The 27644-nt window shown below is 41.2% G+C and overlaps 2 protein-coding genes across 4 annotated transcripts; one reads left to right on the forward strand and one right to left on the reverse strand.

Moving 5' to 3' along the window:
- Positions 1-11543: 11543 nt before the first annotated feature.
- Positions 11544-27428, reverse strand: LOC128586000 (guanylate-binding protein 6-like). Of its 3 annotated transcripts, none has more exons than XM_053591470.1 (11): positions 27323-27428; positions 26693-26893; positions 23707-23834; positions 20195-20304; positions 19714-19910; positions 18225-18470; positions 17198-17478; positions 16333-16545; positions 14092-14194; positions 13584-13749; positions 11544-12598 (listed from the first exon to the last, which is right to left on the reverse strand). In XM_053591470.1, exons 2-10 carry the CDS (start codon positions 26880-26882, stop codon positions 13610-13612), a joined length of 1608 nt encoding a protein of 535 aa, XP_053447445.1. In that variant the 5' UTR covers positions 26883-26893; positions 27323-27428; the 3' UTR covers positions 11544-12598; positions 13584-13609. The 3 variants fall into 3 exon arrangements, with proteins under 3 accessions (XP_053447445.1, XP_053447444.1, XP_053447446.1); XM_053591469.1 differs by having other exon boundaries at positions 11545-12598; positions 13584-13752; XM_053591471.1 differs by lacking the exon at positions 27323-27428 and having other exon boundaries at positions 11549-12598; positions 13584-13752; positions 23707-24426; positions 26693-26708.
- LOC128586001 (high mobility group nucleosome-binding domain-containing protein 3-like) lies at positions 21893-22484 on the forward strand. Its single transcript, XM_053591473.1, has one exon. The coding sequence runs from the start codon at positions 21911-21913 to the stop codon at positions 22331-22333; it is 423 nt and encodes a 140-aa protein (XP_053447448.1). The 5' UTR covers positions 21893-21910; the 3' UTR covers positions 22334-22484.
- Positions 27429-27644: the final 216 nt, after the last annotated feature.

Consider the following 27644-nt stretch of genomic DNA (forward strand, 5'->3'; position numbering starts at 1 on the left):
CACACGGTCAGATGAGATGAAATGGCATGTAGCAAAAAACTTTATTCCCAGTTTTAGTTTTATACTCTTCCAGTCACGTACACACCTAATCCATTATCTGTTAGTTTCATCATTATCTTCTTTTACCTATTTGAAATTTAACATGAAAGGAAATTTAACTTGAAAGGAAATATTTTATTATCATATCAATACAATCACTTTGTAGTAAACCTCTTCTTCTAAACATTGATTAATTTCTGAGCAGGGCACAAAGATGAAAGTAGCCACAGGGGAACAGAGTTAATAGAAGAATATCTTCAAGCATTCACTCAGTTTACTCAGTATGAAGTAACGACTGTGTCTTCTCCTCAGGGCAGAGCACCTATAGACCTCTGACAATATGTTGTAAACATAAGTCAACCCTCTGGCCCAGATCTCTGAGGAAGGGCGGCATGCCCTTTGATCTCAGGCTTCACAGGTTGTACAGCTTCAGAGAAAAGGCCTAAGGAATTTACAACTCCAAAAAAGCCTAACTCTGTGAGTAACCCAGGGGGGTCCAGGTCTCTTTAAGCCTCTGAAAGAAAAGCAAGTCATTTTAAACTCATACTGAATTTACTTTGTGTGCTTGATATAGGATAAGTTTATTTCTAAATATTATCCTACACTGGTTCCTATCTCCCGACATTGAATTAGGTGGGGGGATGGGCCCATCCACTTTCTCACCAATGTGAATCCAATTCTCAGCAGATACTACACACTAAATAAATATTTGCTGATATGAATTGATATGCAGCTTAACTTATTGTGTGAACCGTTAGACATAAATGCTATAGTAAATGCAATGAGACAGTGGGGATGATTTGATCCCAGCTTGCTCAGAAAATGAATAAAATGGGAGAAAAGCAGGGACAGAAGGCGAAGCTCTCAGAACACCAATATTCTGGGTGTAACTACAGGCATAATGGGACATGTAGGAGGAAGATGAGCAAAAGTAGTCAGAGGAGGTTCTAAGGTTTTTAGGGGAGCACATGTCCCATTAGCCTACCAAGATGAGTGTGAAGAAAGAGGAAGTGATCAATGCTAATTGCATGGGGAGAGTACACGGAGGAGGACCAAAGATATTAGCTTATTAACAAATGTATGTTGAGTACTTGGCACTCACTGCACTGTTCTACGTTCTCAGGATCCAGCAGTAAAAGAAAAGGATACAAACTCCTGCTTCATGAAGTTATACTTTAATGGAAACATAGATAAAACAAATAAGAAAAGTGTGTGTGTGTCTCTACATATATATACAGTATGTATACACACACAGAGACCAAAACATGTGAAGTGCTTTGAGGCCACATGGGCAGGGAATGGCGATACAGTGTGATGGGAGGTTGACTTTATATATAGGGCAGTCCGGGAAAGGCCTCCATGTGAAAGAGACAAAGTGGAGGTGATTATCCACCTTGGTGAGAACAAATGTAGTGAATGGATGGGGAAGGAGCAGGATGCATGGAGAAGTTATGAAGAAAGAAGGCAGAACAGGCAAAAAACGAACATTTCAAAGATAGTACAGGACAGATCTTTGTAGTGGCTAGGCAAAAATGTGAATCCAGAAAACAATTTGTTGAACTAGAAAAAAGGGTATTTTCTGTTCACTGGGTGACAGAGAAGAGAGACAGAAGTGTAAGTGTCTGGGGACTTGCCCAATGTGGACAGAGTTCCTACATCTGGGTGAGCCTGTACTTTGGATTTTTTCATATTAATGAGTGGAGCATTTCATAACCTCCCCAAAATGGGACATCCATTGAGAAGGAAGGGCAGGGGGGAGAGGAGCCCTATGGAGGAGGAATTAGACAAGGGATGCCCAGAACAGCTCAGGGATGCCACAGCCTAGAGCATGACCTCTGAAGCCAATGTGAGCAAGAAACAAATAGTTGTTTTTATAAACTGCTTACATAGTAAAATTATGCATGACCTTTTGTAATTATGCATGACATGTGTTCTGTAAGACACAGAGGCCATCAGAGAGCTTTGATTACCCTCTTATCATCTCTGTGACATTAGGAAGCAGCACACCGCTTCTGATGCTCCTCTCAAGATAGTTTGATGACTTTGAACCATCATTCAGGCAGTTCTGGAGCCCAGGTGAGAGGAGCTCTCACACTTCCGAAGCTCTGCCCACAAGGCAAAGCTGAGATCTCTGGGCACAACTGAGCCTCTGCTTGTCAGAGGGGAGCATGCTGGCCACCCTGTGTAATTACTGTGAGTCTGTGTAATACACACGGACAATGCTGTGTGATCTGGGGCAGGGTAAATGGTGATAGGCAATAACAACCCTCTTATCTCATTTGAGACACTAAATGAAATATTAAATAGCAACCTAGTATAATGTCTGGATGAAGACTGCCTCCTCCATAACTTTTTAATATCATATTTTCCCTCTACCTTTTTTTGAGACGAAATAACATTTATACAGTTATAAATAACATTGTTCATTTGTTAGCTAAGACAAATGAAAAAGTGTGTTTATTGCATTGCAAATGCCCATAGATGTTCAGCTAATAAAACTGGGTTGCTTGAAGGCATTGATAATAATGAAAAAGAAGTCCAGTAGAGCTAAACGTAGAGCAGGGAAAAATGTGAACAGAAGCAAGAAGAACAGGGAGAAAAATGTAGAGGGGGGTGGAGTGGGAAGAGAGAGAGGCCTGATCAATAAGCTGCAGAAAATGTACATGATTCATACAGTGTATTTGAAACCCAGTGTCTGGGTTCAGATGCTGGATTGGTTCTTTACTGGTTGAGAAGAACCTGTTCTCTATTTCTACCTAGCAAGGTAACTAGATCCCCTTTTCTTTGTCTTTAACCTGGAAATTTTCTGAAACAGTGTAAGGAATGCTGATATGTGATAAGTCACCTGGGAATGGAGCAACTTCTCCAGGTACAGGGGTATGCAATGCTGTCTACTGACAAGGGGGAAATCCTGAGTATTTGCCAAGGAAAAAGATATCTAGAAAATGTCTGGCAGGAGGGAGTGGAAATGACACTCCTGCTGGAAGACTTGCTGTCATTTACACAGTGACACCCCTCTGTGCTCATCCTTCCCTATCCCATTAGAGTAATCACTATCCTATTTGACACTTGATGTATTTGGAATCATAGTGTAGGTACTCTTTATCTCTGACGTCTTTTACTTCTTCTTTTTTTTTTTTTAATTAAAACCAGCCAGTTTTTTCTATTTTTAGTAGAGACAGGGTCTCACTCTTGCTCAGGATGGTGTTGAACTCCTGAACTCAAACAATCCTCCCACCTTGGCCCCCAGAGTGTTAGAGTTATAGGCATGAGCCAACCACATCCAGCCTTTAAATTTTGTCTTTAAACTGATACCAGAACTTTGATCTCCATGAGGAAGTGTCAAACAATTTGGGCTTTGTAATTTGCAAATGTTTAATCAGTCACAATGATAAATTAGAAATGGCAAGAAGATAGACATCCGAGAGTCATTTCTCATCTGTTTTATACATAAGTTCCCCAAATTCTGTTGACAAAGTGGTCATTTTAGGATCTGAGCTGGGTTTTTCTGCAGCTTGTGTTAAAGTGGTCTTCATGCCATCTGTATATGATATTGAAATGTTAAAAGAGCAAGTTTGATTCCATTTTACTATTTACTCCTTTGCTATTACATTCCATTACCTTCAAAACTGGTTCCTCTTATTTGCCCTCCCATTGTGTAACTGTGAATGCATTCAACTAAAATTGTTAGTGATGTAAGTTACTGACTGCACTTGTGATTATGTCCCTGGTGATTATCATGTTTTATGATCATGCTGTTTACAACCCTCACCTGTGAAGTCTCCCTCCCTATATTTTCCTTAGGACATTGTGAGTTGTACCTGCTTTGTAAAGGAGAGAAAAGAATTGCTACTTGCTCTCTGGTCATAGCATTGTGTAAACTGACTAACCACCTGACCCTCTGATTCCCATACCCCTTTAACTGCTGTTTTCACTTCTGTAACAATGCTTGCTTGCCCCCCAGAAAAATTTTGCCTTATAAAAATCAGAACGTCAGACGTCTCGGGGCTGCTCTCTGAACCCCTGTGTCAGATGTGAGGCAGTCACCAGCGGCCCTTTAATAAAGGGACTCTGCTGTGAATTTGGCTTGCTTGGCACTGTGGTCTTTGTGAAACTCCTGGGCACAACACTTGTAAGACTCCAAATTCTGGATTATGTTTGAATGATCAAGTTAGGATCTGAGCTGGTTTCCTTGTAGCTTGTGTGAGACTCCAAATGCTGGACTATGTTTTCAATGACCAAGTGATCCTGATGTCCAAAAGAGATGAGAGGGCCATGATCTTTACTTAAGGATAAATAATGGCAGCCACATGTGATTCCCATACCCGAGCCTGCACAAGGAAGGATCAGAATGGAGAGGTGTTACTGTGTAAATGACAGCGAGTCTTCCATCAGAAGTGTCATTTCCGCTCCCTGATGAAAGACGTTTTCTAGATATCCTTTCCTTGGCAAATACTCAGGATTTCCTCCTCGTCAACAGACAGCATTGCATCTCCCTGTATCTGGAGAAGTTGCTCCATTCCCAGCTAACTTATCACATATCAGCATTCCTCACACTGTTTCAGAAAATTTCCAGGGCAAAGACAACAGGAAAGGGGATCTAGTTACCTTGCTAGGTAGAAAATGCAGACCTGTATTTAAAGGAGAAGCAGGAAGTTTCTTATTCAGTTTTTACTGCAATAACACTCCACAAAATCATCTTCACTATGTAAACAGTTTATAAAAACAACCTATTTGCTTTTTGCTCACATTGGCTGCAGAGGTCATGCTCTAGGCTGTGGCATCTCTTGCCTGATTCATCCTCCATGGGGCTCTTCTCCCCCTGCCCTTCCTCCTCCTTGGATGTCCCATTTTTTGCATGTGCAGGTCTTGATGTCCTTCATAGCCCCACTGACTCCTAGTTGGGAGTCCTGCTGCTGTGCCTGTCTAGAGCCAGTCCTTCGCCTTCGTTTCGCATTCCATCCATCCTGCCTCCTAGTACATGGACATACATAGGGTGTCCATACAGTCAGGGACATTATTTTACATCACACATGAACTTTATGGGCACAGTGTGTGTGTGTGTTTAGAACAAACATTTACATAATACTTACAAGTTATTGGTCATATTTTACTTGTGCTGTGAATATTACAAAGTAATTAATTCTCCCATGTCCTGATGAGATAGTTACTATGAGTATTTTCATCTAGGAAGAAGCTAAGAAATAGACAACAGGTTCTTCTCAACCAGTAAAGAACCGATCCAGCATCTGAACCCAGACACTGGGCTTCATATACACTGTATGTATCATGTACATTTTCTGCAGCTTATTGGTCAGGCCTCCCTTTCTGGGATCTTTAGTCTTCTCTCTCTCTCTCTCTCTCTCTCCCCCTCTACATTTTTCTCCCTGTTCTTCTCACTTCTACTCACATTATTTCTGCCCTACTTTTCGCCCACTGGAGTTCTTTTTCATTATTATCAATGCCTTCAAGCAACCCAGTTTTATTAGCTGAATATCTATGGGCACTTGCAATGCAATAAATACACTTTTTCATTTCTCTTAGCTAACGAATGAACAATGTTATTTAGTCTCAAAAAAAGGTAGAGAGAAAATATGATATTGAAAAGTTATGGAGGAGGCAGGCTTCATCCAGACATTATACTAGGTTGCTATTTAATATTTCATTTAGTGTCTCAAATGAGATAAGAGGGTTGTTATTGCCTATCACCACTTACCCTGCCCCAGATCACACAGCATTGTCCGTGTGTATTACACAGACTCACAGTAATTACACAGTGTGGCCAGCATGCTCCCCTCTGACAAGCACAGGCTCAGTTGTGCCCAGAGATCTCAGCTTTGCCTTGTGGGCAGAGGTTCAGAAGTGTGAGAGCTCCTCTCACCTGGGCTGCAGGACTGCCTGAATGGTGGTTCAAAGTCATCAACCTATCTTGAGAGGAGCGTTGGAAGCGGTGTGCGGCTTCCTAATATCATAGAGATGATAAGAGGGTAATCGAAGCTCTCTGATGGCCTCTGTGTCTTAGGGTTATGAAATGCTCCACTCATTAACATGAAAAAATCCAAAGTACAGACTCACCCAGAGGTAGGAACTCTGTCCACGTTGGGCAAATCCCCAGACACTTACACTTCTGTCTCTCTTCCCTGTTACCCAATGAACGGAAAATACCCTTTCTTCTAGTTCAACAAATTGTTTTCTAGATTCACATTTTAGCCTAGCCACTATAAAGATGTGTCCTGTACTATCTTTAAAATGTTCATTTTTTGCCTGTTCTGCCTTCTTCCTTCCTAACTTCTCCATCCATCCAGCTCCTTCTCCATCCATTCACTACATTTGTTCTCACCAAGGTGGATAATCACCTCCACTTTGTCTCTTTCACATGGAGGCCTTTCCCTACTGCCCTATATAGAAAGTCAACTCCCATCACACCGTATCGCCATTCCCTGCCAATGTGGCCTCAAAGCACTTTACCTGTTTTGGTCTCTGTGTGTGTATACATTCTGTATATATATATGTAGACACATACACACACTTTTCTTATTTGTTTTATCTGTGTTTCCACTAAAGTATAATTTCATGAAGCAGGAGTTTGTATCCTTTTCTTTTACTGCTGGATCCTGAAAACGTAGAACAGTGCAGTGAGTGCCAAGTACTCAACATACATTCGTTAATGAGCTAATATCTTTGGTCCTCCTTCGTGTACTCTCTCCGTGCAATTAGCATTGATCACTTCCTCTTTCTTCACACTCATCCTGGTAGGCTAATGAGACATGTGCGCTCCTAAAAATCCTAGAACCTTCTCTGACTACTTTTGCCCATCTTCCTCATACATATTTTTTAGTAATTTTTTTTATTTTTCTATTTTATTTCTTTTTTTATTGTTTTTATTTTTTTCCTCTTCTTTTCTATGTTGCTGAGGTTGTTGCTGTTTTGAGCTATTAGAGCTTTTTATTTGTTGTTGTTGTTGTGTTTTGTTTTGCTAAATTGTTTGGTTGGTTCTACTTTTTTTTTTTTAGAGACAGAGTATCACTTTATCACCCTCAGTAGAGTGCGGTGGCATCACAGCTCACAGCAACCTCCAGCTCTTGGGCTAAGGCAATTCTCTTGCCTCAGCCTCCTGAGTAGCTAGAATTACAGGTGCCCACCACAACACCCGTCTACTTTTTTGTTGCAGTTTGGCAGGGGCTGGTTTGAACCTGCCACCCTTGGTATATGAGGCCAGCGCCCTACTCACTGAGCCACAGGCACCACCCTGGTTCTATTCTAAACTTTCATTTTTTACTTTCATCAAGAGCAAGGATTCCTGTATTTTTGATTATGGCAGAGGAAGAGTTTGGGTTAGGCTGGGAAGGAGCTCCTAATTTCGAGGAACCCACCCAGGCCAACCCCTCAAAATCCTTGAATTACAGGTGTGGCCTTAACACCATGCCAATAAATACAATTTCTTTCATAATTCCTATTCTCTCTTCCTGTCATCATTGTCTCCTGTTCTTCAATTCATTTCTTTCATCTCCCTTCGTTTTTTTTCTATGTTTTTTTCTTTCCTTCTGTTTTCTTCCTTCGTCTTCCTCTTATTTCTCCCAGCTTGCACTTTACCACTCCGTTCTTTTTGGCATAAGCTCTGAGACAAGGTAATTTGAAGCAAAGGAGGAAGCAAAAAGGAAAAAGGACAAGGAGGTGAACAAAAAGAAAGATTACATGAGGAGGAACCAGCAGAAAAATTTAAGCAACATATAAAAAACAAAACAGAGCATCTCCCACAAGGGACCATGAGGCAGATATTACAGAAGAATCCACCTATAAAGATTTTATGGATTTCAAAGAAAGGAAATTTGAAAAAGGGATGTTAAAGACAATAAAAGGAATGGACAAGAAAATGGAAAGACAGAACCAAAAGTCAGAGAAGAGATATGTAGAAAATAGAAAGGATATGGCAGCACTTATGGAAATGAGGAAGACAAGCACCAGAACACAAAGTTTCAATAGAAAGTATCAAAAATAAGTTAGCCATGGAGAATAAAGAATGTCAGAGCTAGAGGATAAAGTTCTTAAGTTAACCCAGGTAGTCAAAGAGGCAGAAAAAGAAAAGAGAAAAAGCAGAACAGTAGTTTAGAGAACTATGAGATACCATGAAGCATTCAGACATATGAATAATAGAGATCCCTGAAGAGGATAAAGATTGTCCCAAAGGAATGGAAGCCCTACTGGAGACTATCATAAATGAAAGCTTACCATGTTTTACCAAAGATCACAACACACTCCTTTCAGATGGATATCAAAGCCCGGGTCATCTCAACTCAAAAAGAGCTTCTCTAAGATACATTGTAATGAACCTGTCTAAAGTCAAGATGAAATTAAAAAAAATTGCACAGAGGCAGAGCTATTAGGATGACAGCAGATTTTTCTTTTTCTTTCTTTCTTTTTTTTTTTTTAGAGACAGAGTCTTACTTTGTCACCCTTGGTAGAGTGTCATGGCATCACAGCTCACAGCAACCTCAAGCTCTTGGGCTTAGGTGATTCTCTTCTCTCAGCCTCCCAAGTAGCTGGGACTACACACGCCTGCCACAATGCCCAACTATTTTTTTGTTGCAGTTTGGCCAGAGCTGGGCTTGAACCTGCTATCCTCAGAATATGGGGCCGGCACCTACTCACTGAGCCACAGATGCCGCCCCACCCCGCTATTTTGTTGTTGTTGTTGCAGTTTGGCTGAGGCCAGGTTCGAACCCTCCATCCTTGGTATATGGGACTGGCGCCTGACTCACTGAGCCACAGGTGCCACCTGACAGCAGATTTTTCAACTGAAACTTTCCCAGCCAAAAGAGACTGTTCATACATGTTCACCATGTTCAACATTCTCTTTCTCTCTCTCTCTCTCTTTTTTTTTTTAAGACACAGTCTCACTATGTCACCCTCAGTAGAGTGCCATGGCATCACAGCTCATAGCAACCTCAAACTCTTTGACTTAAGCAATTCTCTTTCCTCAGCCTCCTGAGTGTCTGGGACTACAGGCATCTGCCACAATGCCCAGTTATTTTTTGGTTGCAGCTGTCATTGCTCTTTAGCAGGCCCAGACCAGGCTCAAACCTGTCAGCCTCAGTGCATGTGGCTGGCGCCCTACTCACTGACCTACAGGCACTGAGCCAATCCCAACATTCTTAAACAAAAGAATTTTCAGCCCAGAATTCTGTATCCTGGCAAACTAAGTTTCAAAATTGATGGCGAAATCAAACTTTTTTCAGATATGCAAACACTGAGGAAATTTGGCACAACAAGGTTAGGTCTACCTGTTCTCAACACTGACCATCACAATGGACCACCAGCAAAGTAACACCCAGAAGCTAAAGGTCAAAACTTAGCTTCCACAGTGGCACAAAGCATAAAACTATATAGCAGACATTCACAAAATAAGATGAATAGAACTCCACTACACTTATCGATTCTGTCAATCAATGTCAATAGATTGAATTCACCACTGAAGAGGCACAGGCTGGCTAATTGGATAAAAAAGTTCAAGCCAAGGGTGGCGCATATGGCTCAGTGGGTAGGGCGCAGGCCCCATATACCGAGGGTGGTGGGTTCAAACCCGGCCCCGGCAATGAAAAATACCCAGGCATTGTGGCAGGTGCCTGTAGTCCCAGCTACTCGTGAGGCTGAGGCAAGAGAATTGCCTAAGCCCAGGAGTTGGAGGTTGCTCTGAGCTATAATGCCACGGCACTCTACCAAGGGCGATAAAGTAAGATTCTGTCTCAATAAAAAAAAAAAAAGAAAGAAAGAAAAAATAAGCTCAAGCCATCCATATGCTGTCTCCAGGAGACACAACTACCCTTGAATAACAAATCAAGACTCAGGGTTAAGGGATAAAAAGCATTGTTTTAAGCAAAGGGAATTCAGAAGAAAGGAGGGGTTGCAATCTTATTTTTAGATACAAGTGCATTTAAAGCAACTAAAGTTAAGAAAGACAAAAATGGACATTTTGTACTGGTCAAAGAACAATTCAACAAGAACACATTTCAATTTTAAATATTTATACACCCAACTTAAGTGCTCCCAGATTTATGAAACAGACTTCAATGGGTCTGAGCAATATGATATCCCATAACACCATAATAGCCATGGAATTTAACACCCCTCTGACAGAACTAGACAGATCCTCTAAACAAAAACTAAACAAAGATACAAAGGACTTAAATGTGACCCTAGGACAATATGGGATTAATAAACATGTACAGGACACACCATCCCAATGCTAAAGAATATACATTTTTCTCTCCAGCTGATGGTACATACTTGAAAATAGATACAAACCTCAGCAAACCTCAGCAAAATTAAAATATTAGAAATTATACCTTGTATCTTCTCCGACCACAAGGCAATAAAGGTGGAACTCAAGTACAACAAAAATGTTCATCCCCACACAAAAACATGGAAATTAAACAATCTTATGCTGAATGATAGTTGCGTTCAGGAAAAGATAAAAGAAGAATTTGTTAAATTCCTCAAGCATACCAACAATGAAAACACAAGTTACCAAAACCCGTGCACACAACAAAAACAGTCTTAAGAGGGAAATTTATTGCAGTAGATGCCAACATTCAAAAAACAGAAGGACAGCACATAAACAAACTCATGAACCATCTTATGGAATTGGAAAAAGAAGAACAATCTAATCCTAAATCCAGCAGAAGAAAAGAAATAAGCAATATTGAATCAGAGATTAATGAAATTGAAAACCAAAGAATCACTCAGAAAATTAATTAAACAAAAATTTTGTTTTTCAAAAAAAATCAATAAAATTTATAAACCTTTGGCCAGATTAACTAGAAACAGAAAAGTAAAATCTCTAATAACCTCAACTTCCCCTGATAAAAGGGAAGTAAAAACAGATGCCACAGAGATACAAGACATCATCTCTGAATGCTACAAGAAATCTTATGCCCAGAAATTTGACAATGTGGAGGAAATGGATCAATACTGTCCCTAGACTTAACCAAGAAGATTTCTTGACTCAGCACTGTAGCTGAGTGGTTATGGCACCAGCCACATACAGCGAGCCTGGCAGGTTTGAACTCAGCCCAGGTTGGCTAAACAACAATGACAACTGCAACAACAACAACAAAAATAACCAAGCATTGTGGCGGGCACCTGTAGTCTCAGCTACTTGGGAGGCTGAGGCAAGAGAATCACTTAAGCCCAAGAGTTTGAAGTTGCTGTGAGCTGTGACACTATGGCACTCTACCCAGGGTGACATAGTGAGAGTCTTTCCCAAAGAAAGTAATAATAAAATAAATAAATAAATAAAACTTCTACACTATCAGATTATTTTTAAATTGCCTGAGATTTCTAAATTTTATGGTTTGAAGCTTCAAGTTTAAGTTGGTAGTAAATCTGGAATTTACTTTGATATAAGATGCATAGTAGAGAAACTTTCCACTTTCTCTAAACTTTTATATAACTGTCATAGGTAATTTATTGAACAGTTCATCATTTCGCACTAACTTGAAACAAAACCCTTAAAATAAACAGCTTCTGAAAGTATTTGTATCTGTCTCTAGCATATACAGAATGCTCTATAGCTTTGTCCGACTTCTTATGACCCAGAGCTGCGCTGGTCTAATTTCTGTAGCTCTAGAATAGGTTTCATACGGAATAGGTAGAGTCCCTTTTCTTAATTCTTCTGTGTTACCCTGGCAATTTTTTAAAGTATTCTAAGCACTTCAATTTAAACTTACATGAAGTCATGTTGTCTACATCTTCAGAAAGCATTAAATTCATGAATGAATTAAGGGAGAACTGACTTGAATATTTATATATACGTGTTGTACAATTCTCTTGTGGCTGGTTTTCAGCAGTATTCTTGATGAGTTCATTCCAAGGACATTTTTTAACTTGATCGCAAATTTAGTCCCTTCCTCTATTATAGTGCCTGAATCAACAGGGAGAACTATCTCTATAAAGTCTTCAAAAGGAAATATCTTAGGTTTTGTGAGTCATACGGTATTTATTACAACTATTAAACTCTGCTGTTATGGCATGAAAATTGCCATAGACTATAGATAAAAGAATGGCATGGTTGTGTCCCAATAAAACTTTATTTATAAAAACTGGCAGCAAGAAAAATTTGGCTCACAGACCAAATATGCCAACTCTGGTTCTAAAACAGCAGTTTCTTTTCCTTTCACACAAACAAATTCAGTGTTTATTCTAATGTCTGTCAGACTATATTTCCAGGAAGCACTTTTTATGTTTAAAGCTTTGCTGAATGAAACTGGAAAACACACACAGCAAAATTAGGCCAGAGTACATAGCCACATGCTATAATTTCATTAAAAGAAAAGTTAATCTCATTCACATAGTGAGCTCAGGCTCCTCAGACCCAGATCAACCAATTTTGCAGGAACAGACAGGACCACAGATGGTTCAGTGGCAAGTACTTTTAGAGTCTGTGCAATCCAGAGAGTTTTATCGTCTTTAGTAGTCTCAATCACATTTCCCACGCAATTTATCTCTGCATTCATGTCCCCATATTTCTTCCGAAGTTCTTCATTAAACGATCTGCTTAGATCTAAAACAAAAGGTATGGGAGAAAAGTAGAGTTTTAAAAATATTTTCAAGAGATATGTTTTATTTATATCTAAGAACGTTGGCCTATTTTCTCTATTTTATGTATAAAACTATTATTTCTTATTGCATCATGAAAGGATGATATTTTAAGCAGAGATTATATTCTGGCTTATACCTTAGAAAGTGGGAGGTAATATAGTTCATAGCCTTACTAATAGTCACCACCATGAGGTCTTTGCTAGGGTGCAAGCCAGACATAAGGACCAATGCTAGAACAGTTTCCAACCAAAAGGGCTATTTGGGAGGGAGCCATTAATCCACCTGCATGAACTTTCAGTCCCACTGGAATGGCATGGTTACTCTATTGCACAGCTGAAACTGGATCAGAAAATCAGGTATCAACCCTTCCAAACAGACAAAGAGAATTCCCCCAATGCTGAGTGGTGACTTGGGCAGGCCAACCTCTTCAGGTGACACCTGCAGCAGGTTTAGAAGGGACCAGTACCTCAAATTTCCAAATCTGGGTATATCTGCTAGTTTTAAATCAACACTGATTCAAATCAGGATCATTAGTGGTAGTGGGTTTCTTGATAATTCTCAGTGACCTTGTTGCAGCAACCTAGTTGCTGCTTCTACTATAATAAATCCACCTGGTTGGAATTTCTACTGAATAATCCACGAAAGCCTGCTTGATTTGGGATGTTTGATCTGAGATCATCCTAGAATCACACCAAAATAGCTGATCAAGCCCTGGAGAGGTTATCTCTGTCCTCCCAGAACACAGAGGGGCCAAGGCCATCTGCATTCTCTAGAATTTCAGGGTGGGGCAAAATTCAAAGGCTTCAGGATATAAAACCTTTAAAATCCAATGCAGTAAATGGAGGTGAACTTCTCTTTATGACTTTGCTTTAGCCTTTGCCAATTCCACAATGACACAGTGCCACAGCAGTGACCAGTCAGAACCGACCGACAGAGGCCAGACGCACCTTCAGCTTGTGCTTCAGTGTCCTTGTCAAATCAGCTCTTTGTCCCTTTCCCTGTCCACCTTCTCTCTCGACTGACTTATATTTTCATCAGGGTTTCTCCAGTGAGTTTGCATCTGCTGCAACAGCTTCTCCCATTCCTTCTCAGCTGCTTCCTTCCTGGCCCCCACTGCTGCCAACATGAAGGTTTCAGAAAGAGAAAAAAGGAACGGATCAGTCCCACCCTCCATTCTTTTGAGAAGAGAAAGCAAATCAAACGTGAAAGGGAGGGTAGAAAACATCAATATTTACCTGGTCCCTCACCCCTATCAAGAGCAGAGTTGAGAGTGTCACAGGAAAAGCCTGACTGGATGACGTAAAACCACCCTGCCCTAGTCGTATTCAGATCTAGGACAGCGTGTATTCCACAGAAGGAAAGGAAGCTCGGGTTTGGGGAAATTCTCCCTCTCGCAGCGTCAGAAGGCATTGCAGAACCCTACCCCCATGCTAAGAGCGAGCCTTGCCCGTGTACCTGAGGCAGCCTTCGCCTGGTCGGTCAGGGCGCTGTCAGCCTGCAGGATGCAGCCCTCTATCTCCTCCAGGCCCTTCAGGAAGTGCTGGAGGACCTCATTTGCCTGAGGAACAAAGAAGGAACAAAGAACTTAGGTTTCCACTGCGGACACTTCATTCTGGACAAATAGGTCCATCCATGTCATTTCTCTTTCAGCCTAAAATGCCCCAGTAGCCGCCTTTATAAAGTGTGCAAGCTCCTCTGTGTGACCAGAGGCCTCCTCAGCTCCTGCTTCCTGTCTGCCTCCAGGCCCCGCTCAGCGCTACCTGAGTCACCTCTGCTGGGTTCCAGACAGTCAGAACTATGTGCAGTTGTACAATCCCCAGCGTCTGCTGCTTTGTGTATTCTGTGTTGAGTGGGACTCTTTCCCTTGCAGGACACTTCAGTCTGGACATGTACACTATAGTTTGAATGTTTGTGTCCCCTCAGAGTCAGATGTTCAAACAGAATCTGCAACATGATGGCATTAGGATATGGGGCATTTGGGAGGTGATTGCACCATTGGGGTGGAGCCCTCATGAGTGGAATTGGTCCCCTTATAAGGGGCAGAAGAGACCAGAGTTCTCTACTTTCACCACGTGAGGAGATGCCATCTATGAACCAGAAAGTGCGCCCTCACCACATACTGACCCTACTAATGCCTTGGTCTTGAACTTCTCAGCCTCAGAACTGTGACATAAATTTCTGTTGTTTATAAATTGCCAAGTTTGTGGTAATTTGTTATGGCATCCTAAACAGATTGAAATAATGTACAAATATTTCAAAATTTATATCATCCTCTTTTTTTCAGAGGTTTCCTAGACCACATTTCCTATATAGAAAGTATCCTCTGTCTCTGCCGCTACTCTCCCCTGCCACTTGCTAGACATAGAACTTTGGGCAAGTTCTTTAAGCTACCTGGGCCTCCCAATTCACATCTACAAAATGTAGGTAATACGAGTAAATCTTCATAACTTTCTTTGGAGAATTAAATTAAAACATCTGGGGAAAGAACATCACACTGTAGCTCAGCACCCCACAGTTCAGTGGTTAGGGTGCTGGCCACACACACCAAGGAAGGCAGGTTCAAACCAGGCCTGGGCCTGCTGAACAACAATGACAACTGCAACAACAAAAATAGCCAGGCATTGTGGTAGGCGCCTGTAGTCCCAGCTACTCGGGAGGCTGAGGCAAGAGAATCATTTAAGCCCTTAAGCCCAAGAGTTTGAGGTTGCTGTGAGCTGTGACGCCACAGTACTCTACCAAGGACGCCACAGTACTCTACCAAGGGCGACACAGTGAGACTCTGTCTCAAAAACAAACAAAAAAAGCACTTCACACTGCATTTGCTACATTGTTATGCTTTTTTTTTTTTTTTTTCTGTAGAGACAGAGTCTCACTTTGTCACCCTCGGTAGAGTACCGTGGCATCTCAGCTCACAGCAACCTCCAATTCCCGGGCTTAGGTGATTCTCTTGCCTCAGCCTCCCGAGTAGCTGGGACTACAGGCACCTGCCACAATGCCTGGCTATTATTTTTATTGCAGTTTGGCTGGGGCTGGGTTTTGAACTCACTACCTTGGGTACATGGGGCCGGCGCCCTACCCACTGAGCCACAGGTGCCCTCGGTAGAGTGCTGTGGCATTGCAGCTCACAGCAACCTCAAACTCTTGAGCTCAAGTGATTCTCCTGCCTCAGCCTCCGGAGGAGCTGGGACTATAGGCGCCTGCCACAACATACGGCTATATTTTTTGTTTGGTTTTAGCAAGCCAGGGCTGGGTTCAAACCCAACAGCCTTAGTGCATGTGGCCTGCGCCCTGTCCACTGAGCTACAGGTGCCACCCTACATTGTTACGCTTATTACCACAACACTACAGCCCAGCATGACAGTTCATAAGCATGACTCTGTATACAACTGTCTCTAAATTCAGCTCTCACTTGGATAAGTCTTGACCTTGTAAATTCTTAGCACTTGGCACATCAGATACATTGTGGAAGAAATGAAAGGAATGATTCTGTTCTTTCTTTCCTGGATTTCAGATTGTTATACTCTTTTTTTGAGAATAAGCATGTCTACTCTTTTCAGGAATAAATTTCTGTGAACACAGAAAGCTAAAGGTATAGTATATCCCCACGCTGTGGCTGTGTTCATTCCACCCACGGGTGCTGTGCTCTCAGGTTTTTCAGGAGACTGCAGGCTTCCCCTTGCTCCCTGTATTTCTTACCTTTACTCCTTTCCTAGGCACTCTTGAGTACTTCCATTTAATCCTTTTCTTTGCATCCCTGTAGAGTTTGTGCCCTCCAACAACATAGAACTTTCCTTCTGAAAACCTTTCCATTAGGGTCTTCGAAAGCTGATGAAGTATATCCTGGCAGTATTTAACAGATGCCTCTTCATTCTGTTGCAAAAACTCCTCTTTCTTACTCTTTATGATTTCCTGCAAGGGAAACATAGAGCAAAGTCACCAGGATAAAGGGATGTGGAGGTAAAATTTCAAATAATGTATTATACAGATGGTCTAATCATGGTCCTCTTGAGAAAAGCTTTCCAGTGGAGCAGCCCAGGCAATATGGAAAGAATTGAGAGGCTTAATTTATTCCCAACTCTGAAAAGTCTCTTCAGAACTGTGGGAAAGATTCTTAACCTCCCTGAGCGAGAGCTCTTCACCTGTAAAATGTTGAGGCTGCATTATGTAACCTCTGTCGTTCCTAGTAGCTGTAGAATCATCCAATTCTCTCTTTCACAGTGCAAGGATGCAAATAAAAATGAAGTAAATAGAAAGAATGATCTGTTAAGAAAGTCTCTCCAGGAAAATCAAGTACCCAAGGAATGGGTACGTAGAGGGTGACCAACTAAGTGATGACTCGGGGGAATTGGGGAACTATGCCACCATGCATTTTAGGAGGAAAAAGGTTGATTTTGCTTGAGAGATCAAACAGAGCCTGAATAAAGATCCCAAATTTTGTGGTAAAGGAAGGAAATAAAGTTTTATCACAAATAGGAGATGGGTCGTGGGACCAATATATAGACCCCTTCACATAATTCCAAATTGGCCAGAAGTAGGAAGGACAAATGCTAAGACCGAGTACCGCGAGCTGTCTATGGAACTCCCACAGGTTATCCTTGAAAGGGCGCTCCATCAGGACAGCGATGGCCTCCGTCTCGCAGGCCGCGTGCGCTTCCAGCAGCTCCTGGAGCGTGTCCGTGGGGAGCCGCACTCGCTGCGCCATCTGCTGGCTGTAGTGGTCAGCTGCCCTCTGCACAGCTGCTGCGTTCTCACGCTGGGCCAGCGTTGTCATTGCATTCTCCAGACAAGGCACTGCTCCGCTGTTGATGGCATCCACGTAGGTCACCACCAGAGTCCCCAACTCTCATGAGGCAGGAAACAGGGATTAATGTAAAGTTTTCAGTCGATGGGATTCTATTTTCCGATATCACAATTCTGAAACCACACACACACACACACACACACAGACACACACATCTCTCTACTTACTTCTGCTATCATCACTTCATTTTCACATTTATTCTTTATTCTATTGTTCTCCAGATCATAACATTAAAATTGAAATACCTGTCATCATCTAACAAAATTAGGAGTGTCCAGGGGAAAAATATTTAACATTAATATGAATTAAAAGAAAATTAGGATACATACATAGACAGGTGAGGCAGGTTAATTCAGTTAATGTTTATTCCTAATTCTTAAGCCCTCAGTGGATTTTCAGAGACTTACCAACTAGTACTTATTTTGGACTGGCTTAAACTCCCAAGAAATGTCCTTGAGGAAAACATTTATCTCACAAAACTTTCCTGAAAAGACACTGCTTTCTGTTTTTGTGACCAGTTACTGATCGTATCATCAATAGTTGGGTTACTCACATATGCGGTAGCTCCAGATATTAGCAACAATATTTAAGATTTTGGAAAAGAATTTGTAAACCCCATGATGAGAGATAATCATTAAAATATACATTTCTTTTGGGAGTATGAGTATTTATAAATGCACGCTGCTATATAGAATAAAACAAAATTACTCATGAATGTGTATAATAATTAAATAGTCAACACACGTAAGGCCACACAGAAATATGATTTTGGAAAAAAGAGACTCACGATTCCCAGTGACTTTGAATCCTTTCATGAGGGTCTTGGGCCTTGCATGGGTGAAAATGTAATAACAGAAATTATTTGATTGTTCCAGGAATTTAGGATTGAGACAGGTTTCCAACACATCTTCGATACGAGCTAGGAGCTCCTTTTCATATCTTGGCCGGTCGAAGACAAAACACTTCCGTTGTGGAAAGAAACACCTGATACATGCCCTGGTTGCGTTGGAAATTTTAGCTTTGGGATTGTTACCTGTGGAAGAGGTTAAACAGAGTTGTAGTAAGTACAGTCTTGGGAAAAGACAGCTAAAGATTTTTTATGTCCAAGGATTTTTTTTACCTCCAGCATCTTTATTTACTTATTTATTTATTTTTTATACCTCCAGCATCTTGCATGCTCATAGAACTCCATTAAGGTATTCATTTAATACTGATTACAAATCAAGCACAAACCAATGACAGACATGTCTCTAGAGAGAAATTTGGGAAAATTTCCCCAGGCAAAGAAATGTGTGACAGATGTCCATAGAAACAAGCTTGGGGCCTAGTGAGACATTGATCAACTGAATGATTTAATGAATGAGTAGTCAAATATTAATTTCTGGTGTATTCCCACCCATGTTGAAAGTCAACTATAGGAACAAAAGAAAGAAGAGGTACAAACAAGAAAAGCAGAACAATTAATAAAGGTCAGTTCAGTGAAGGAAAATGTTTTAGATTGATGCCAATAAGAATTCACATACATAAATAGATTGTCATGGAAAAAGCTGTAAGATTAAATGCTACCTAAACGTAATTGAAGACTAACTACTACTAATAAACTGCTTGGTTTTATCAAGTACTCACTATTCTAAATGCAATTCATTAAATGATATATTTACTTAAGATAGTGACATAGTAAATAAATAAGTTAGAATAAGAAGGATGACAGGAGGAAGAAAGGAAAATAATGGATCTGGCAGTTACAAACATGTGAGATAAATATAGACTGAATATGACTCCTCAGGTCTATGTAGGTTATTAAATCACTTTCTGTAGAAGACGTATCTACCCAAGCACTAGAGAGTTATATCCCTCCTTCAAAAGAATAAGATATAACTGAATGAAATATGTTCTTCATAGTGATGTTTTATCAATGATTATCTAGTTCATTGTCTTCCTCAACACAAAAAAAGGAGAATCATAATAGGAAACATGAGTGTCTGGGTCTTTGGAAATTTTTAGCACCCATTGTAATCTCCATGCTAAAGTACAAATTATCTGAAGTGCAAATGGGTTTTGAATAATAATTTCATTCTATATTAGGCCCTACTCTTCCTGAATGAGCTTAAACTCTAGTCACTAGCACTTACCAAGGAATGATAACCTACATCTCAGTCACCATTCCTACAGACCCCAACCAGTTCAAAAGCAAGTGCAACCGCAGAGATAATGGACAATGTCTATCAGATGCCACTCTTGACTGCACATCCCCCACCCAGGCTGTGCTCTGATACCTGGAATCAACTTCAAGGCATTCTCCAGATACTCATCCTCTGTGATATGGTGACCATCTAGCTTCAGCTCCAGCATGAAATCCCGCACAGTCCAGACAAAGTCTGGAAAGAAACTTGCAAACTCAGTGGCATCTTTGGTTTCATCAGGTCTTGGGGAAGACTTTACCCTAATTAGTTCTGCGAGCTCTGCCACATAACTAGAAGTTGGCTAAGGAAAAGGAAATTCCTATCCACAATTGCCACATTTTTCTTATAAAAAATATCATAAACAAGGTGGCGCCTGTGGCTCAAAGGAGTAGGGCGCCGGCCCCATATACCGGAGGTGGTGGGTTCCGCAAAAAAAAAAAAAAAAAAAAATATATATATATATATATCATAAACACTCTCTTTTGTCCTGAGTTTCTCTTACAACAAAGGCTCCTCATCCACAGGGAATTTGATCTCCATTCCCACCAATTTCTCAATAAAACTGGAAGGATACTGCAGCTTCTCCAAGGCGTCGTTGTTGATGGTGCTCATGCTGTTGTAGACTAATGTGCTGCTCAGAAGCACAGCCAGGGCAAAGATCCACAAGTCGTTCTTAGGGTCGCCCTAGAAAACAACGTTAGAGCAAAGTCTTAGCAGTCTTCAGAAGTCATCAAGTCGTTTGCTCAATCACTTCCCATTTGTTACTTCAGATGGCAGTGTTGGTATAAAGAACAAACCTCGAAAACAGAATTAAAGGTAAATATCAGCTTGAACAATTATGCTGACATTTCTTTTTTTGTTATTTTGTTTCTGAGAAAGTCTCACTTTGTCACCCTTTCCCCTCCCACCCCCCAGTAGAGTGCTGTGGCATCATAATTCACAGCACCCTCTAACTCTTGGGCTCAAGTGATCCTCTTGCCTCAGCCTCCCAAGTAGCTGGGACTACAGGTGACCACCACAGCGCCCGGCTATTTTTAGAGGTGGGGTCTCACTCTTGCTCAGGCTTGTTGTCTCAAACTCCTGAGCTCAGGCAATCCACCTGTCTCAGCCTCCCAGAGTGCTAGGATTACAGGTGTGAGTCACCACGCCCAGCCACTGACATTTCTTGTGACCTCAGTTCCTTCATCTACTAAAGGATTCTAAGAACAGTTTTCTTGAAGGTCCTTTATTTCTGAAAGGTATGAAATAAGACAAATGTGTCAAAAAAAATAAATAGTGTGCTCAATGATTAATTAGTTGTTCAATAATAACCAACACCAGATGTTCATGTAACACACAGGCTATGTAATATGCACCATGGTAGTCTCAACTGAGCACTAAAATTAAATACATACAATTTATTTAAATGTCTGCTGGCTACTAAAAAATGATTTGCGCCTTGCTTAGTTATAAGGAAACAAAGATAAATTGATAACTGTTAGACTCAAGATGTCTATCTTCCGGTATTTACAAAGCATTTTAAAAACAAATATAACACAGATGATAAAACATACATGGAGTTTACTTATTAGTAACGGATTAAGAAGTAAAATGGGTGCAGCGCCTGTGGCCCAAAGGAGTAAGGCACTGGCCCCATATGCCGGAGGTGGCAGGTTCAAACCCAGCCCTGGCCAAAAACTGCAAAAAAAAAAAAAAAAGAAGAAGAAGAAGTAAAACCAATCACCATTATATTGAATAAAAATAATGAGTGCCAGGGCCGGGTGCGGTGGCTCATGCCTATAATCCCAGCACTCTGGGAGGCGGAGGTGGGTGGATTGCCTGAGCTCATGAGTTCAAGACCAGCCTGAGCCAGAGCAAGACCTCGTCTCTAAAAAGCCTGGTGTGAAGGGCGCCTGTAGTCCCAGCTACTTGGGAGGCTGAGAGAAGAGAATCATTTGAGCCCAAGAGTTTGAGTTTGCTGTGAACTGTGACACCATGGCACTCTACCGAGGGCAACAAAGTGAGACTCTGTCTCAAAAAATAAAAAAAAATTGGTGTCAAGAGGGAACAGGAGCTATCAGAGTTAGAGACAGTACACGTGCCGCACAAAATGATCCTGGAAATTTTCTGCTGGGCGTTAAAAGATTGGTAAAATGTGAACTTGAAGAAATGCAAGAATCAGGCAAGTAGAAAGACTTGTAGAAGCAAAATGAGCACTGGAACAGTGATAAGCATAATACTGTTAGGTGGGTCTGGTCCGGAGCAGAATGTGGTGAAGATGACAAGTCTTGATACCAAGGTCCAGTGAGGGATGAGGAAGAGCCTTAAAAACAGACAAAGTGGGTGGCTGAGGCTGCATCCGGCGGCGGAGCCAGCACTTCCAGCCTGTTGCTTTACTTTCTGCTGCACCAACACAGTCATTATGCCGAAGAGAAAGTCTCCAAAGAATGCAGAGGGCAAAGACAGATGTAAAGTAACTAAACAGGAGCCCACAAGACGATCTGCCAGATTATCAGCACAACCTGCTCCTCTGAAACCCGAACCTAAACCAAGAAAAACATCTGCTAAGAAAGAACCTGGAACAAAGCTCAACAGGGGTGCTAAAGAGAAGAGGGAGGAGAAGCAGGAAGCTGGAGAGGAAGGCGCAGAACACGGAATCTGTAGACAACAAGGGAGAGTGAATTGTCCTGAAAAATTGGGGTTGATTTTACGTATCTCTTGGGACAACTTTTAAAAGCTATTTTGACCAAGTCTTTTGTAATTGCTAATTTTTTAGGACTCTACTTGTTGGCATAGAAAAATATATAAAGATGGACATTTTATCCTCTCCTAGTCATACTTTTTGGAAATTTCCATCATCCTCAAGTAAAATAATATCAGTTTAATATTGGGGGGGGAGGAGAAAAGACAAACTAGGTTTTGCATTGCCTGAATTGTTGCAGTGGCCAGCAATTAGTTGTAACATAAAAAGGTTGTAAAACAATCACTTGTTCTGAAAATTCTTGAGAAAATGCAATCCATGAAATCTAAACCTAGAATGTTGGAATTTGGAAAAGAAAATACGGATGTGCTCCATTTTCAAACTCTAATTATTGAAAAAATAACCACCTAAGAAGAGAAGAAGTAGGACTTAGGAAAAATAATAACTGGTTCTGATACTGGCACTATATCTTGGTTTGATATGTTGTTTTAGAAGTAAGAAAAGAATTTCTACCTCCTTTTGAGCAGAAGTGAAGACAAACAGAAATAGAGATATTGTTTCCAATGTAATCTCAAAGTAAGGAGACAGGAGAGAATGAATGAAGGGGAGAGAAAGAGAGACAGAAAGAAAGAGACCATTCATCTCCTTCACAATATAAAGACAACCTAACATCCGTAATTAACACACTTGTGTCCGTCTGTCTCTGAGTCTGCTTTCCAGGAACAAATCCTATGTTATGTCAGATGGCATAATTATGGTGCCCTCAACTAGGCTGGTCTCCTTGAGACTAGACCCTTTACCTTATTCAGTAATATTGTAGTACTAGGCCCCAAATCATGTAACTCAGGTTCTCATTAAAGGTTGATTAAAGTGGTTGAAATTATTCACTTTAGCCAAACACAGTGGCTCACACCTGCAATCCTAGCACTTTGGGAGGCTGAGATGGGAGAATTGCTTGAGGTCAGGAATTTGAGACTGGCTTTGAGCAAGAGAGAGTCCCCATCTATACAAAAAACAGAAAAATTAGCCTAGTTTGGTGATGCGCACCTGTAGCTCCAGCTACTCAGGAGGCTGACACAGGATATTTGCTTGAGCTCCCCAGGAATTTGACGTTGCAGTGAGTTATGATGATGCCACTGCATGCTAGTCTGGGTGACAGAGCGAGAGTCTGTCTTTAAAAAAATAAAAAGAAAGAAAATTATTCACTTTAGTTTTCAGAAGTCTATGGAGATTTTACCTAATATATCACATTATATGATATGATTTTCAAAGAAACATTAGTAAGCCTAATTCCACAAAGCTGGATTTTGAGATTTCAGAACTAGATGACGATAGTTAAATTACAAAGGATCACAGAGAGCTAAGGAGAAAATCCAGAGTAAAAAAGATCTGACTGTCTGTCTTACCTTTTCCACATCGCCCAGGCCCTCAGTGTCCAGAAGGACCAGGGTGTGGTCCGGTTTGGAGGGGTGGGGCATACACCACATCCAGATGCCTTTGGTTTCAGACCTCACCGTGGAGCCCAGAGGGAAGCCTGCAAGGGAAGGGAGAAACAACACAGAGTGACAGCAGATAGTCCAAGGAGTCCTTGGGCTACAAAATCAGACCTAGAGGATTGTCAGAGCCCCAGGATACAAGATGGCGCTTCCTCCACTGTATCAGGGACATCTCACTCTTTCACTTTTAAAAGTTTGATGTGTTGATAATTGCTAATTCCACATCCAAAAGTAAGAAAATCTATATTAATGTCTGCGTGGCTCCCAAAGGGTTAACTCAGAGAAAAGAAATGCTTTACAGAAAAAAACTTTAATTTTTTTTTTTTTTTTTTGCTTAAAATAACAAGTATTTATTGTCTCAGTTTTGCAGCCTAGAAGTCAGAAATCAAGATTTCAGTATCATCGTGCTCTCTCTGATGGCTCTAAGGGAGAATCCACTTCTGTGGTTTCTAGCAATTCTTGGAGTTCCTGTTGGTAGATGTATCAGGGGCAAACAAAGGCCATCTTCTTCCTCTGTGTCTTCACCTTGATCTTGAATACCTCTGGATCCAAATTTTGCCTTTTTTGTAAAGACACCAGCCATGTTGGTCCCTCTGACCTCATTTTCACTTAATTGCCTTTGCAAAGAACCTATTTCAAAATAAGGTCATATTCTTCAGTACTGGGAGTTAGGACTTCAACTGTTCAACAGTGATGACTCTTAGGCTGGGCGTGGTGGCTCAGGATTACATCTGTAATCCTAGCATTTGAGCAGCCCAGGCGGGTGGATTGCCTGAGCTCACAGGTTTGAGACTAGCCTGAGCCAGAGTAAGACTTCAACTCGATAAATAGCTGGGCACTGGGGTGAGCACCTGTAGTCCCAGCTACTTGGGAGGATCTTACGTTTTATATATATATATATATATATATAATTTTAATTTTATTTTTTAATCATATATATAATTTTTTTTTTTTAGACAGAGTCTCATTCTGTTGCCCTGGGTAGAGAGCTGTAATACCATAGCTCTCATCAACCTCAAACTCTTGGGCTCAAGTGATTCCCTTGCCTCAGCCTCCCAAATAGCCAGGACTATAGGCACCCACCACAATACTCAGCTAGTTTTTCTATTTTTAGTAAAGGCAGGGTCTTCCTCTTGCTTGGGCTGGCCTCCCACTCCTGAGCTCAAGTGATCCATCCATCTTGGCCTCCCAGAGTGCTAGGATTACAGGTGTGAGCCACCAAATATTTTTTAAAAATGGGTTTAGAGAAATAGGAATTAGCTAGGCCATATTGGGCCTACAAGGAGCTTAGATGCTATATAAGTCTACTGAAAGCTTAAATGTGATATTAAAAGCAGCTAGATTAAAGATCTCTCATGTTGCTTTGAAAGGGTCAGGTTGAAGCAAGGAAGACACTTAGGATTCTAGTAAATATTTCAGGCAGAAGATGAGGGCGACTGAGCCTTACACAGTACAATACAATTATAGAGAAATTGATGCTTTGAGCTATATGTAGAAGGAGAAAAAGGAAGACAGATGCATGGATCGGATGTGGGAGAGAAACTAAGTAAGCAAAGATGTAAGGTTTGTAGCCTGAGATGGGGAAGTTGGGGGTCTATAATGTTGAGAAGAAAATAGGTGAGTATTTTTATTTCGTTTGATTTTAATTGGTTTCATTTGGGTTTGGAAAAGAGGATTATTGAAGACTTCTGTGAAGAAGATAACTTTAAGGTGACAATTTTCAAAAAGAAACAGGTGATTTACTTGATTTTTCAGTCTGAATTTCAGAAGAGAGATTAAAGAAAAGAAAAAATCAATTTGAGAGGTATCAAAATAAAGATTAATTTTAGAGAGATTATAAACAGAGGAAAGAAAAACTCCCAGAGCCAAGTCCTAGAGGAGCATACAATTCAGATGACTGGAAGAAAAGTCGGAGGCTGGTGGAGTACAGAGAACTAGACTCAGGGACAGGAGGAAACTCAGAAGGATGTGGTGCCACAGAAGATAATGAAGGGCTCGGCGCCCGTAGCTCCGTGAGTAGGGCGCCAGACACATACACCGTTTGAGCCTGGCCCAGGCCTGCTAAACAACAATGACTACTGCAACCAAAAAATATCTGGCATTGTGGCAGGAGCCTGTAGTCCCAGGTACTTGGGGGCTGAGGCAAGAGAATCACTTAAGCCCAAGAGTTTGAAGTTGCTCTGAGCTGTGATGTCATGGCACTGTGCCGAGGGCAACATAGTGAGACATTGTCTCAAAAAAAAACAACAAACAAACAAACAAGGAAGGATGGACCACTCTAAGCACAGAGGAAAATCAACCATGAGAAATGATGCCAGACAGGTGACTAAAATGAATCCCAAGAAAGGTGTACTAACGCAAAGTGGAGGTCACTGGTAAATTTAACAAGAACAGCTCAGTAGAATGTTGGAGTTTAAAACCAGTGTGGAGTCAACTGAGGAGACAGGCAGGGGAGAAGTAGGAATAGGAAATTGAACAACATTATTTTTCTTGAAAAGAAAAATAGTGGAGTGATTGTCAAAATCAGATGCGGGGTCCAGGAGGAGTTTTGAGATGATAGCTACTCAGGTGTGTTGGCTAGGTAGGAAGAATAATCCAGCAGAGAAAACGCAACACAAGCGCAGGGATTGCTGTAAGAGCTCAGTGTCTAAGCAGGTTAGAAAAGAGGAGGTTAATAGCACTGGTTTGGGAGTTTTTTTTTTTTTTTTTATAAGAAGCTGAAATAACAGGTGTAAATCAAAGAATTGAAAGAGGTAAGGTTGCCCTTTTGCTATGAGAATTAGAATATTTGTTAACCAGAGGTTTGAATTGACCCTTCGTGTGACCTAGAGGGATGGTGTGAAGCTCAGATGGAGCGGGAATGAAGTAAGCAGTCCCACCACCCGCAAGACCTCACCGCGGTTTTCTCTGGCCAGACGGTTCAGCAAGTAGGATTTGCCTGTACAACACAGCCCTACAATGGCCACAACCACCACAGGCTGAGATATCTTGCAAAGAATCTTCAAGGCTTTCTGGTTCACAGAAAACTGCTCGTTCTTGTTTTCAACCAGACATAGGGGAACCAGCATGATGGGTCCAGTCGGCATGGTACCTGCAACTGCAAAAGGATCTCTCAGTAGAAATAATCTCGTGGATTCTTGCTCGGTCTCAAGTTTAATCAAAGCATGCGTGCATCATTGAAGGCCTGGTGGGACATCTACACTTGTTTAAGGCACAAAGTGCAGGACAACATTCACAAACCAGAGGACTTCCATAATCTCAGCGATGGTAGTAATGAAATATTATACATAATTAATCCAAACTTTTACTTACCTAAAAAAATAAAACGCAAGCAATGCATGGAAGGTCTACATTGCGCTAAACTCTGTGAGATGTGAGTTACTCACCTGACCTCACTGATATTCATAAAAGCCTTGAGAGTTAGGGCTTATTGCAGCCTTACTATATACTCTGAAAATGAAGTTGTTGTTGTTGTTAATCAGTTGAGGGGAATAGCGTGGAGGGCCAAGTTTAGAAGTGAACTTACCTGGTCCTGGCGCTGCAGCCAGGGGACAAACTCTCAGCTATCCTCTCTCGCTCCTTGTGCTCTGATCCTGGGTGTGGCTGTTCTGGAGACCCAACTGTGCTTAGAAGCAGAAAGTAAAGCCGGATATTACAGCCATTCCAGTAAGGGTCTAAGGAAAGGAAACTGAAACTGAAAAGTCACTTCCCAATTAGAACTGTTAGGGGATTTCACCTTTTTTTTTTTTTTAATAGAGGCTAGAAACTTAAGTGAGTGGGTCAGGTAAAGTGGACAGCCTGTGTTTCCCTCCCACCACCACGACCACCACCTGGCTTCAGAACCCAGG

Source organism: Nycticebus coucang, chromosome 5, assembly GCF_027406575.1.
Source record: "Nycticebus coucang isolate mNycCou1 chromosome 5, mNycCou1.pri, whole genome shotgun sequence".
NCBI lineage: Eukaryota > Metazoa > Chordata > Mammalia > Primates > Lorisidae > Nycticebus > Nycticebus coucang.

Excerpts from the sequence above, each read along its gene's own strand:
- LOC128586001 (XM_053591473.1), top strand. The coding sequence starts at position 21,911 with ATGAGGAAGAGCCTTAAAAACAGACAAAGTGGGTGGCTGAGGCTGCAT.
- LOC128586000 (XM_053591469.1), bottom strand. The coding sequence starts at position 26,882 with ATGCCGACTGGACCCATCATGCTGGTTCCCCTATGTCTGGTTGAAAAC. Across the intron at positions 23,835-26,692 it reads TCTGGCCAGAGAAAACCGCG|GCTTCCCTCTGGGCTCCACG; the intron begins GTGAGGTCTTGC and ends CTTCCCTTGCAG. Across the intron at positions 17,479-18,224 it reads ATTCAAAGTCACTGGGAATC|AGTTGGGGACTCTGGTGGTG; the intron begins GTGAGTCTCTTT and ends CTGCCTCATGAG.